Source organism: Corticium candelabrum, chromosome 15, assembly GCF_963422355.1.
Source record: "Corticium candelabrum chromosome 15, ooCorCand1.1, whole genome shotgun sequence".
Lineage (NCBI taxonomy): Eukaryota > Metazoa > Porifera > Homoscleromorpha > Homosclerophorida > Plakinidae > Corticium > Corticium candelabrum.
Genome location: NC_085099.1, coordinates 3,700,119 through 3,711,819, shown reverse-complemented (window position 1 = coordinate 3,711,819; position 11,701 = coordinate 3,700,119). Strand labels below are relative to the sequence as shown.

General features: G+C 42.0%; 3 protein-coding genes across 4 annotated transcripts in view; 2 read left to right on the top strand and 1 right to left on the bottom strand.

Annotated features, from left to right (window-relative positions):
* The window catches only part of LOC134190752 (GATOR2 complex protein WDR24-like), a 10,668-nt gene extending 2,305 nt beyond the window's left edge, over nt 1-8,363 (top strand). The window contains exons 5-25 of one of the 2 annotated variants that reach the window (XM_062659261.1): nt 443-546; nt 621-692; nt 749-805; nt 4,779-4,910; nt 4,978-5,084; nt 5,156-5,253; nt 5,313-5,416; nt 5,478-5,557; nt 6,157-6,301; nt 6,361-6,453; nt 6,535-6,829; nt 6,926-7,018; nt 7,083-7,177; nt 7,244-7,278; nt 7,343-7,396; nt 7,470-7,545; nt 7,611-7,679; nt 7,751-7,856; nt 7,912-7,997; nt 8,067-8,173; nt 8,224-8,363. In XM_062659261.1, the coding sequence (XP_062515245.1) occupies nt 443-546; nt 621-692; nt 749-805; nt 4,779-4,910; nt 4,978-5,084; nt 5,156-5,253; nt 5,313-5,416; nt 5,478-5,557; nt 6,157-6,301; nt 6,361-6,453; nt 6,535-6,829; nt 6,926-7,018; nt 7,083-7,177; nt 7,244-7,278; nt 7,343-7,396; nt 7,470-7,545; nt 7,611-7,679; nt 7,751-7,856; nt 7,912-7,997; nt 8,067-8,173; nt 8,224-8,359 (2,144 nt within the window). In that variant the 3' untranslated portion in view covers nt 8,360-8,363. Of the gene's footprint in view, nt 1-427; nt 547-620; nt 693-748; nt 806-4,778; nt 4,911-4,977; nt 5,085-5,155; nt 5,254-5,312; nt 5,417-5,477; nt 5,558-6,156; nt 6,302-6,360; nt 6,454-6,534; nt 6,830-6,925; nt 7,019-7,082; nt 7,178-7,243; nt 7,279-7,342; nt 7,397-7,469; nt 7,546-7,610; nt 7,680-7,750; nt 7,857-7,911; nt 7,998-8,066; nt 8,174-8,223 lie in introns of both variants that reach the window. The other variant, XM_062659260.1, reaches the window with a different exon arrangement.
* Nucleotides 8,364-9,006: 643 nt separating this feature from the next.
* Nucleotides 9,007-10,097, top strand: LOC134190753 (short stature homeobox protein 2-like). Its single transcript, XM_062659262.1, has 3 exons — nt 9,007-9,135; nt 9,195-9,340; nt 9,398-10,097. The coding sequence occupies exons 1-3, from the start codon at nt 9,087-9,089 to the stop codon at nt 9,842-9,844; spliced, it is 642 nt and encodes a 213-aa protein (XP_062515246.1). The 5' UTR covers nt 9,007-9,086; the 3' UTR covers nt 9,845-10,097.
* On the bottom strand, nt 10,083-11,265 carry LOC134190963 (uncharacterized). The gene is made up of 5 exons (XM_062659518.1): nt 10,897-11,265; nt 10,652-10,721; nt 10,505-10,555; nt 10,297-10,437; nt 10,083-10,218 (listed from the first exon to the last, which is right to left on the bottom strand). Exons 1-5 carry the CDS (start codon nt 11,263-11,265, stop codon nt 10,145-10,147), a joined length of 705 nt encoding a protein of 234 aa, XP_062515502.1. The 3' UTR covers nt 10,083-10,144.
* Nucleotides 11,266-11,701: the final 436 nt, after the last annotated feature.

Below are 11,701 nucleotides of genomic sequence, written 5' to 3'. Positions count from 1 at the left end.
ATATAAACGCCACCTTTGAATAAAAGCCGTACTTCAATGAATTCCAATAGATCTAGTAGCTCAAAGTTTGAACGAATAATCATACGACTCCTTAAGCCCGGTTCACAGTATGACGCTGACGCTGATGCTGGGATAGAATGAATCCTATTCCAGCGACAGTGTCAGTGTCGACATCAAAGGATGCCGCCTGTGTCAAGACTGTGTCTTGATGCCAATACTGTGAAACCGAGCTTTAGTCTATTCTATACATACAAATAAATGCCACCCTCAAATAAACACCGCTGTTGAAATTTTAATTAAAAATAAGTGCTGCAGCGTTTAATTGAAGAAATGCGGTATATATTCTATATGTCACATGACCATAATATAAATAGCTTATCACTAATCATATGATAACCTATACCTTATGTATGTATGTATGTGAGAGGTGTTTGGCTTGTAGCTATTATCTACAGTGACCACAATCGTACTGTCAACAGAGTGCAGTTTCAGGCGGATAGCAATGTACTGGCCAGCGGCGCACAAGACGGCAGCATCAAGTTGTTTGTAAGAAAGAATGCATTACTACGTGTGCACTGCATATACTCGAACAAAACAAATTGTTACTGTTTGGAAGTTAGGATTTTCGTGTAAACCAGAGTGGCGCGTTTAAGAGTTTGACGTGCAGTTCAGAGAGCGTGAGAGACATCAAGGTATTGCTGAGTAGAGTCGAGATGTAGTGAGTTATAGAGTCGTGTGTTGCTTGCAGTTCAATACGTTTCAAGTCAATACGCTCGCTGCAGCATTTGAGAACGGAATCGTGCAGGTCTTGTGTGTGTGTGTGTGTGTGTGTGTGTGTGTGTGTGTGTGTGTGTGTGTGTGTGCGTGGTGTGTGTGTGTGTGTGTGTGTGTGTGTGTGTGTGTGTGTGTGTGTGTGTGTGTGTGTGTGCGTTACACTCTTTCTTGGTTCCTTTTGACGCTCGTTTGCAATACAGAACTGCCACACTTTTCTAGAAAGAATACAGAGGCCGTGGGGTACGATGACCACACCCACCAAACTAACAATGATGATGATGATGATGATGATGATGATGATGTTAAACAAGGTGTCATCTAAATATATCGAATAGTGTCAGTTTATAAGAGTCCGTCCAGTCACAGTGATACAGGAGAATGTCTATGCATCTACCACACACAAAATTTTGTAGCCACCCATATTTATATCAAGTCAACAGATTGCCGGTAACTACAGATTCTAGCAGACTTGTTGCAGTATCTCCAAGTCCATTGGCATTTTGACACTAGTGAATGTGCGTAGGGCATCCTGCGTATTGCATAGGGACTGAGAAGTGCTACGTAGGATACGTAGAAATACGTAGGAGTGGCAACCCTGGCAATACCACGTGTTCTCACATGTGCAAGAAACGTGTGCTTTCACACATGTTGGTACGGGTGGCATCAACTTCTCTGTGCATAGAGCAGCACCAACACTTGTGGATGGATGCACATGTTCCTTGCACGTGTGAGTACTGTCTGTACATGTGGTATTGCAACCGAGAACGGATGAAGGACCGGGAACGAGTCTATGTGTCTCTACTGTCAGACTGATTTGTCTTGTTAGCAGCATGTGATTGCATTCTGTTGCTAATGTGTTTTGACTATAATTTGTGTGTGTCCTGCCAATCTCTGTGATCAGAGAGTTTTTTTGTATGTCTTTGTTGCCGGCCTGTTTCTGTGTCTACTCTGATTAACGCTAATAAAAACGCGCTAAATATTAGACATGCCTAGAAAAGACTTACAGGCCCTAGTGAAGACGTGTACACTGTAAGTACATATGTTGTGCGCTTTGCGCTCCTAAAAACTTACCAACTAGAATTTTAAAAACTTTTTCTCTGAAAAAATAAATAGATGTAGGGATTGTATAAAAAGTAACAGAAACAAGATCTATAGATAATATGAACCAAAGCCAGACATCATTAGTGAATCCTTCCAATGCCAACATTCCCTGCATTTTACATTTGGGGGTTGGAAGGATTCACTAATGATGTCTGGCTTTGGTTCATATTATCTATAGATCTTGTTTCTGTTACTTTTTATACAATCCCTACATCTATTTATTTTTTCAGAGAAAAAGTTTTTAAAATACCATCACCAGTGGACTTACTATTAGCAAGGCTTCAACTTACTTACATGAACGTGTATCTGTCTGTTTGTGGAAATATAATTCAAAATTGATTTAGCATTATTAGCTGTTAGCTCTGTTTCTGATAAATGAGACTCATACATGTATGTTTGGAGTTGTATTATGTGCTCATCTTTAGGTGGTGGGACTATAATTATATTATAACGTTGAGTATAAAAAATAATATATATATATATATATATGTATATATATATATATATATATATATTGAGTGACACCCATATATTTGTATATAATACAGATAACACAGATAACACATATCCGCCCTAAGGACCGAAGCACAAAGAGTCTATATATATATATATATATATATATATATATATTTATATACCAGAGCTTCATGATCACATTGATCAGTGACTATTCTAGAGTTGTTATCAAACTTTTAGGGTGCAGTGTGGCTACGTTCTCATTGTTCACCCTGTGAGTACACGTACCCTGTGTAGTCAGGGGAACCAAAACCACAATTACTGAAAGCAGTGTGCACAGTGATGATTCATCTGCTTGTCAGTATACAGTATTTCTAACGACAGCATGACAAGTAATCATTGTATCAGTAGCATTAGTATCTCAAGTGGCTAAAACGTAAATTGTTTGGTTTCACGCATAATGGTTGTATTGGGTTTCTACTGGATATTGGGCTGAGTGCATGTAATCTCATCAACATGTGTTGAAAGCTCTTGTCTATCAGTTTCCAGAAACATCTAAGCCTACCTCATTACACATTTGTCATAAAAGAGAGCTGATCCACAACTACTTTTCAACATGCTTCTGTTGTCTAGTGCTGGATATGCCACAAACACCAAACAATGGTCATAGCATCTCTTCTGGTAGGTTTATTGGATTAGTTCTAACGCTAATTTGATTTTGAAGTTACAGGACACTTGATGACGTTGGGGTGATAGTTGATGACCTTGGGGTGACACTTAGTGAGCAGTTAGTAAGGAGATATGGCAGGAAGTAGGCGGGGATGATCTCAGACTCTTACACCTGGAATTGTCATACTGGCACCAGAAAAGACTAGTGAGAGAGAGTCTGGGGATGAGGCTATTCAGAATGATGTAGACAAGATGTCATGTCGCTGATGAACAAGTAAACGACAAACAGAGCAATTAATCATTTAATATACTAATAAATTACTTGTACATTGTAATTAATTAAACCTGTTTATACATGACATGATTCAGAGGTAGTTTACTCAAGCTCAAGTGATCTCTAGGTCTACGGGGTAGATACAGAACCATGGTATCCTAGCGCACGTTGCATGAATATAGATCCTAATTTTTAGTGCCTTTGCAGTGCTCTTTCTTCTGTGCATGTATAATTGAATATGCAATGGCAGTTGGAGTCAAAGCAATGGGATATGCGTTGCAAATAATGGGTTCCCATATAAATTGCTATGTGTACGTAATTATTTGTCAATTTTGCTCTTGTGTACAACAAAAAATTCAGACTAGACCAGACAATGGCAAACATGATCGAATTACACAGTTCTGGTGGTAGACTCTTTCATATACTCTTTGGGCATAGTTGATAGGCACTTCGTCCATTGTCTCTGGTTGCCATGGACAAGCATCGCAAATACTGCTCTGTGATTGGCCCGAACTGTGCAACAGCGTTGATGGCAGTCAAAAGGATCAAATCTGCTTGAAAGAAACACAAATTTTTAACATTCCTTTTGGTTTCTATAATCAACAAAAGAATAGAGTTCGGGTAATTCTAAAGCGCTTTCTAAAGTTTCACAGCCGTACATAACGTACAAAAAGAGATATCCGTGGAGAAGAAGAAGAAGAAAAATCAGAACAAAATTGGTGCATAGGCCTCCTAGGCTAGCAACTGTTTTCTAGGTTGTTAGATGATTATTGACCCAAACAAAAATAGGATATAGTACACAACATGCAAACATTTCATTTTGTTAATTTTGAGAAATTTTAGTCTTCATTTACTATGTTTGTGTAAAGATAGTAAACATTGTACTATGCTGTGAAATCGTAAATTTACAAGTGAAATTGTAAACTTCATATACTGCTTTTCCACCTGTTAAGTGACTTGCTAATATTTATAGATGACAGACATAGAAACTGATAACTGACATCACAAACTGAGCTAACACTATAGTGGTAATATTGGTTTCCTGTTTGCTGTGAAGCATGCATATACAAATAATTAATTAATAATACATTTAGTTTTGTCATGCAGAGCCACGTCCTCTTAGGCAAATGTGTGCCCCCTTAACCAAATCTATGACACTGTAAGCTAAACCTAGACTAGTACAAGTGTGTACTGTACACACATACTGTATGTAGAACTTGTACCATTCCTACATTAATTAAAGTAGTCTGGTATTCCAAGGATAACACGCATTACCTTTCTCTATCTTCCGCCATACATTTCTGGGAAGCAGTTGGTCCCATCTGCCCGAGTTAGGAAGGTCCAAGTGCATTACAATTATGTGAGTAATTAGATCTCAGATTTGTATGGGATGTTGTTTTGGTGTGTGTGTGTGTGTGTGTGTGTGTGTGTGTGTGTGTGTGTGTGTGTGTGTGTGTGTGTGTGTGTGTGTGTACAGTGCAGTGAGTCTAGCGTGTTTGTTTAGCTTTGGGATCTACGAAATTTAAATACATACGAGCGACAGCTGACCGTTCACAACGGTCCTACATTTTGTTGTGATTGGAACCCAGAAGAGAGACACTGGCTTGCAACAGCCGGACGTGACAAAATAATCAAAGTCAGTTCTCCTCACTAATCTATATATATGGAGTTTGCACAGACTTTACTACCGAGTATGAGTACAGGTGTGGGACGTACAGCAAACATTGGTCAAAGAGATATATACAGTGCAGACAATTGCATCCGTAGCACGAATAAAGTGGCGACCATCAATGAAGTTTCAACTCGCGAGGTAGTCAATAGATATTTTGTCAACTAATACAGTTGCAGGACTAACACACGTACTATGCTGTTGTATTGTAGCTGTGCTCTGTTGGTCGATAACAACATCAATGTGTGGGACGTCCAACGTCCATACATTCCATTTGCTTGTTTTACCGAACATCGGGACGTAACAACAAGTCTAATTGCTTTCTATGCATCCGCTGTACTGCTCATCTTACCGTCATTTTATGTACAGATTTTATTTGGCATAAGGGGCCGGACATGTTGTTGTCATGCTCGAAAGATATGACCCTAATACAGCATGTCTTCAGAGATGCACACAGACCAGCTAATTTGGTGGTATGAGTGTACGTACTATGAGCAGTTGTGTTGTCACGTAACGGTTGCATTGATCTTGTAGCCTCCGGTGGGATTAGCAGTCAGTTTACATGGGGAGATCAGTCATGCAGCCAGTGACAACAATGATGGACTAAAACAAGTGTATGTATGGGCTTGCTTCTTGGCGCTATGCATGGTTGATAGGTGCATGTAAGTGCAGTGTAGTTGCACATTGAGTAAGACAACTAATCAGAGTGGAATATAAGGCAAAATGTTTGGTTGGACGATGTCACATCATGCTCTAGCAAAGAGGTTGACCTGACATTATATAGTTTGGGCATTCTTCCTTATTTGATTTCACAATCCTTGTAATTATTGATATGAACATTTAGTTCAGTTTCTTTATTTGTTGCATCGTATTCACTACTGTAGTTATTTGCTATCAAAATATATACTGTTACAGTATTACAGTATTGTCATTGATGCACTCATGCATCTGGGGATCATCAACTCTAATTAGATTTGCCTGCTGCTTCCGTTAGTTGTCTAGACTTTTGGGTTGCTGTCTTGACCAATCATGTAGGTATGTCTGATTAATGCAAGTTGTGGTTGGTCATGAGCACCAGTTGGTCGGTCAATGACCGACATTATATTCCACTCTGGATCATATTGTCAGTGGGTATAAGTATCGAGAATATAGCTTACTATTGCCACCCACTAAACACAGTAGCTAATTGTACCTGAACATTTGATTTTTGTAGTCAATCACCGGCTAGCAATTTGAGTCGAATTGGCATGTTCAAGCTTCGAAAGCAGGCCGAACTCACGTCGCCAAAGGACAGCTTTCTTTCTGCTCACAGCACCTTGTACCAATTTAACAAGCATTCATCGTCAAGTGCTTATGATGTAATCAGAAGTGCTAGTGTTTGATCTTTTTTGATTTTGATGAATTACCGTGTTTCTAGTCAAGGTTTGAGGGTGAAGGCATAGCTCATCTAGCCAGGAGGTACTGGCTACAAGGCACTTCGTTTGAGGAACTTTGTGATCACAATGCTGAGGTTAATGGACATCTAATAAATCAGAAGATATAAAATAGTTTATGACTTCAACGACTGCTCTAAGTCATTCGACTGTTCCAGGTTGCAAAGGAGGTGCAACTTGTTAACATCGCAAGCATATGGTCTATGCTGAAGCTCTTGCACTCGTCTGAAAGTTCAGTGAAAGCTATGACTGCTCGTGGATCGACCGTGGTGATAAAACCAGTTGAACACCAACTGTCTGATGGAACGGGTGTCTCTGCCAGTGCTCTGGACAGTAAGCTAGTGGTTGATAAACTATCATCAATCACCTGGTCTTCTACTGTCCATAAACGAGCTAGCCAAGCATTCGGTGATACAACTAGCACTTCTGTTATCGATGGTGTTGAAGAGGAAGGTGAGGAGTATTCTTGTCTGATGTGAATCAATGGGATTGGTGTTTCACAGTATAGCATGCTCCGAATATTCGAGTCAATGGGTTAACGTCTTGTAGATGATCCTGTTAGTGATGAGTCAAGTGATGACAGCATTCCAGGCATTGGAGATGAAGAAAAGCAACATCAACTTCTCACTATTGCCAGTGGAGGTTGACGAAACTGCACATAGTCAGTAGCATTGTATTACACATTGTACCTATAAATGTTTTTCAGCCGATTTCAATGTCCTCCCCGAAGACGAAGACATCAGCTCAGAACTTTCTGTCAGCACAGCCAGAGAATCAGCCCAAGATTGGCAACTACCAAGTGTAAGCAAGGACTCCGACTAGCAGCGATCGTAGCTAGTTCCATGATTGTCAATTCGTACTGTTTAGGAAGCATTTCAACCTAGAGAAGAAATGCAAAGCAGGTCGGTTGTTGTTGCCAGACGTCTGAAGGAATTTGCCAGTGTCGCTCAAGATGTTTTTGTTTAGATCTCCGTCGCTCCATAGCCCGCCCTCTACCGGAAGTCATTCGCCCACTAGCAGGTCTGCACTGTTATCATTCCTAATTATAGAAGACATAGCTGGCCGTTCAATTTAGCTTTGACGTTGTTGGTAGGGACTCGGAGGTTGTGAGTCGTCAACTGACGCGTAAAAATACTGTCATAAAAAAGGAGACAGGAACAACACCGCAGGCAAGAAATCATTGGATTCCAAGAAGTAGGTAGATGGAGTTAGTTCCGTTGTATTGGTTGCCTAGATGTTGGACTACCCCAAGTGGGATCACAGTCAGATTGTTGTTGATATGTTACAGTATCTTGCTCATCAGGTGCGCTACCTACATGCAGCACTTGTGCAAGAGTCTATGCACCACTGACTCTCAGTTTCCTGTTTTCTTAGGGAGACGTTCAAAACGCTGTGTCAATGGCGCTCGTTTTAGGAGACAGACTAGAACCGGGTGCAATCAGTGAAGGGACTCTGGAGCAGTGGTTCTTCTCCTACTCCGGTGAGCATAATCCAATGATTCATATTGACTCTCTTTGAACGCTGTATCCTTACAGAACTGTTGCAGAGATTTGAATTGTGGTCAATCGCAGCGGAAATCATCAAGCTTTGTCCTCTTAACAATGTCAACAGACTAAATCTGGTTTGATTTAATAACTCCCAACAGCTGGTACGCACGGGCACATACCTTCCTAATCAATTTTTTTGACAGACTTCGACTTTCATTGCAACCAACTGCAATACCTGTAGGAAGCCACTCCTCAAGTCAGGCTGGTTTTGTGACCGTTGCCAGCAGCTTACTAATTCTTGTTCCATCTGGTAAGACTCCGTCAGCACGCCCACTGGTAATCTCATTTGATTTTGTTTAGTCACGAAACGGTGAAAGGTTTATATGTCTGGTGTCAGGGATGCGGTCACGGTGGACACTTGAGTCATATTCGAGAATGGTTGAGTAAATCCTCCTGGTGCCCGGTCGGTTGCGGGCATTGTTGTGAGTACACGTAATTGTGATATTAGGGAAATTTGCAAATTGTTTATAATAGAGAGATTACTCCCTTTATCATGCAAGCAAATCTGTTTCCGCATGAGCTGGTCGTGCCAGGAGCATTAGTTACGGGCACTATACGTCATTACTTACTCCTACGTCTTTACTTACTCCTATCAGACAGACGGACGAACGCCATTGCGTAGGGAAAAGTTGCGTGGGAGTCTTGGTGCACCTCGAACAGAACGTATAATACTATTGTAATATACTCCATGACAGTATGTGGTTACTGTATGCGGTATTGTCTACCCAAGTACAAAATAACGTACTATAGTTGTACTAGGAAGACGTGATATCACCTCCGCATTTGACAGGCATCCTAGTGTTGACTAGACTAAATTTGTAATCATTCGTATTCGGGATATTGACTGTCAGCAAACACTAGATAGAGGTGTAGCTTAACATTATTCGAACACTACGCCAGCCAATCGACGTCATTTCTGTGTTTGGTTATCGCTTTACAACCGGATAGTTCTCGCCTCTCTCTCATCTGTTGGTCGGAAATGCGGTCGATGCTGACCTAAAGTTCATTCCTTCCACGGATCTCGGTACCGGGATGACGAAACGGAAGAGGTTCTCACGCAGGAACTGCCGTCCTTTGATTCATGCTACATAATCAGCTTAGCACGCGACGAGTGTGTCATTTAGTGCTGGACCTGGTCTTGAGCGGCCGGCAATCTGAGTGAAATGATACAAGCGAACAAGAATTGCAGCGACGGTGTTAGCAATGAGTTTAGTAAGCACGGTACCGCTCCGTTCTCCTCAAGTATGTTGCTGCACGTCTTTGCTCTCTAGGCAAACGGCTACCGAAAGCGAGAGCAATGCTGAGTAACGAGCAGCTGTTGGAGCTCGAGAGTTTGTTCGAAGAGTCGACCTATCCGACGCGTGCAATGCGTGAGGCACTCGGGTCTCGACTAAATATCTCTCCCAGAAGGATTCAGGTTGAGTCAAGCGGCTAAACGTTTCGAATTATTGGGTGGTAGTTTCTGTTCTCTCAGGTTTGGTTCCAAAATCGGCGTGCGAAGATTAGAAGAAACAACTACTACCGTGACAGAAGAAGAGAGTTGCAGCACAAGACGGGCTTGCTCGGTGGGCCGTTACCTCCATCTGTATTTCGCGCTCCTGGTTTAGTGCATCGCGGCAAATTAGCGACAATCGCTAGCTGCAGCTCGGCCCATAAAATCGTGATGCCAACTCCTCTACTAGCAACCTCACCGCTTCAACATTCAACTACCACAACTCGGTGCTTTGCGACTAGGTTGGGCACTGCACCGATGCAGCAACCGTTGTCTTCAAGAGAGTTGAACTGCGCTCGCGTTTTTCCGTCGTCTAGTCAAGTGTCGATGCCATCATGGTCGAGCGCCATGGTTTATACGTATCAAGCTTGGTCTCCAGTTATCTCTTACAGCCATTGGCCTAACTCGGTGGCGACGACAACGCTCTAGTTGGGATTTCAGCAAGAAGAGGAACAACGTACGGTATTCAAAGATGCCTAAGCCAGCTTGTTAAAAACTGCTACATTTATTACGTTAGTGTTAGTACGTGTATGGACGTCATAACGCCTGTTTTACACAGACAGTTGTCGTGTACTTCTTTGTTGGGTACACATATTTTATTTAGTTCGTTCCCTAACTAAGTTATCTATTGTATCAAACATAAATTCATATATTATAATATATATCGTTTTATGTATTCTGACCAGCGTAATATGGGAGTTGTCTTGCACGGTCAACAGAAACTCGTGCTTATGACCTATAGGATCTCGATTTTTGCTGACTTTTGGTGGTGATCTTTCTCAGTGGTGGTAAGACTTGCGGAACTGTCAATGACAATATTTCCCAATTTAGCGTGGAAAGTTCTAAACGGATCGAGGCCGTAGACACTGATGATTTCATACCTATTCCGACGGCAGCCGCACTAGGACTGCTTCCAAAGCGCGTCGTTGGGAGAGAATCTTTCAAACAGGAGCGCGTGCTAGGGTCTTGGTAGGATGAAGAATTTGTAGTTCGTAGATTGCACTCAAATATTGTTGTCGTATCTGTCAGGTGAACAACTTACGTTGTAATCAAGACTCCCTTGCACATAAATTGCTGCTGCTAGCTCACCTCGTCCGGATGTGTAAGGGTTTTCGCCTCCACACGAAAAATTTACTTCACCTACAATAAACACAATGCACACAGAGACCACAGGTATACTACGTGTTCTAGATGGCGTGCAGTTTAGTAAGATCACACTTAATTTGTAATACGTACGGACGTGTGTTAATAGCTGTGGTATCTTTCTTTCTACCGGATTCAACTCGGGATTCCAAATCTCGAACACCTGTTCAAACCGAGCATGGTTATCTGTAAATTTATTCACGGCTGCAATGTCTAGGGTGTAGTAGTCATCCGTGCCAAGACTCTCTTGATAGTCACCCCGTAGTGCGCATGCGCTAGTTAATTGGCTCGGTACCGCACATCTCACTAGACTGAACCCTTTCAGAGTGCATTCATACCTCTCCTGTTCTATTATATGGGCTTTGCAACACCAAACCAACGGGCTGGGGATTGTTGTTTCGAGTCGGAGAAATCGAACGAGTGGGAGAGATTCGAGGCAGAGTCAAGATGCCTCCGAAGTCCACATCAGTCGTCGTTCTCCGTCTCCGTCGTTGCTCGGGAATCTCGCCAGCGCGATTAGCGACTTCCCGCTGAGCGACAAAGCTCATTCTACTCGGCGGTCTCGAATTCGCCATCGGACTGAACGGAGTGTCGCGTTCGGGTGTGAACACCAAGTCCAGATGAGTAGACGCTCTGGAATTCGACAGAGCAGAGACATCTCGGGAACATTCAGCAGAACATGAACTGCGTCTTCTGTCATCACTCATGATGCAATAGCTATGGCACTTGACTGAGACTCACTCATTGACTCAACGCCGGTGCAGTTTACACCCAACACCTGATACGCCCGGCAACAGGAATCCGAGGCACCAGACTGGACAAAACGTACAACAGCAGGAATCCGATGTACCATTCCAGAGTCGTATGCGTACATGAAATGGTGATCACGTAACACAATGGACGACAAACGTAAAATAAGTTGTTTGACAGGAGCGTGTGCACCAATTTTGACTGGTGGGCGTGAATTTTAAAAACTAGACTAGACTTTAGACATTAGGCATTTTGAATTTGATGGCCACTAGTGTAATACTTCGAACTTGTTGCTTACATATTTCTATTTTCTCAAAGCACACGTGTTCTAATATGCAAGTTTTGTACAGTTAGCTAATTAGAGTACAAACTTACTTGCATTACATAATACGC

What these genes read in the sequence shown, in the direction of transcription:
- LOC134190963 (XM_062659518.1), bottom strand. Translation starts at nt 11,265, where the DNA reads ATGAGTGATGACAGAAGACGCAGTTCATGTTCTGCTGAATGTTCCCGA. An exon ending in ACAGCTATTAACACACGTCC is followed by an intron (nt 10,556 to 10,651) that starts GTACGTATTACA and finishes TGTTTATTGTAG; the next exon opens with GTGAAGTAAATTTTTCGTGT. An exon ending in CCCTTACACATCCGGACGAG is followed by an intron (nt 10,438 to 10,504) that starts GTGAGCTAGCAG and finishes TTCACCTGACAG; the next exon opens with ATACGACAACAATATTTGAG.
- LOC134190753 (XM_062659262.1), top strand. Translation starts at nt 9,087, where the DNA reads ATGATACAAGCGAACAAGAATTGCAGCGACGGTGTTAGCAATGAGTTT. An exon ending in CGGTGTTAGCAATGAGTTTA is followed by an intron (nt 9,136 to 9,194) that starts GTAAGCACGGTA and finishes TTTGCTCTCTAG; the next exon opens with GCAAACGGCTACCGAAAGCG. An exon ending in TCTCTCCCAGAAGGATTCAG is followed by an intron (nt 9,341 to 9,397) that starts GTTGAGTCAAGC and finishes CTGTTCTCTCAG; the next exon opens with GTTTGGTTCCAAAATCGGCG.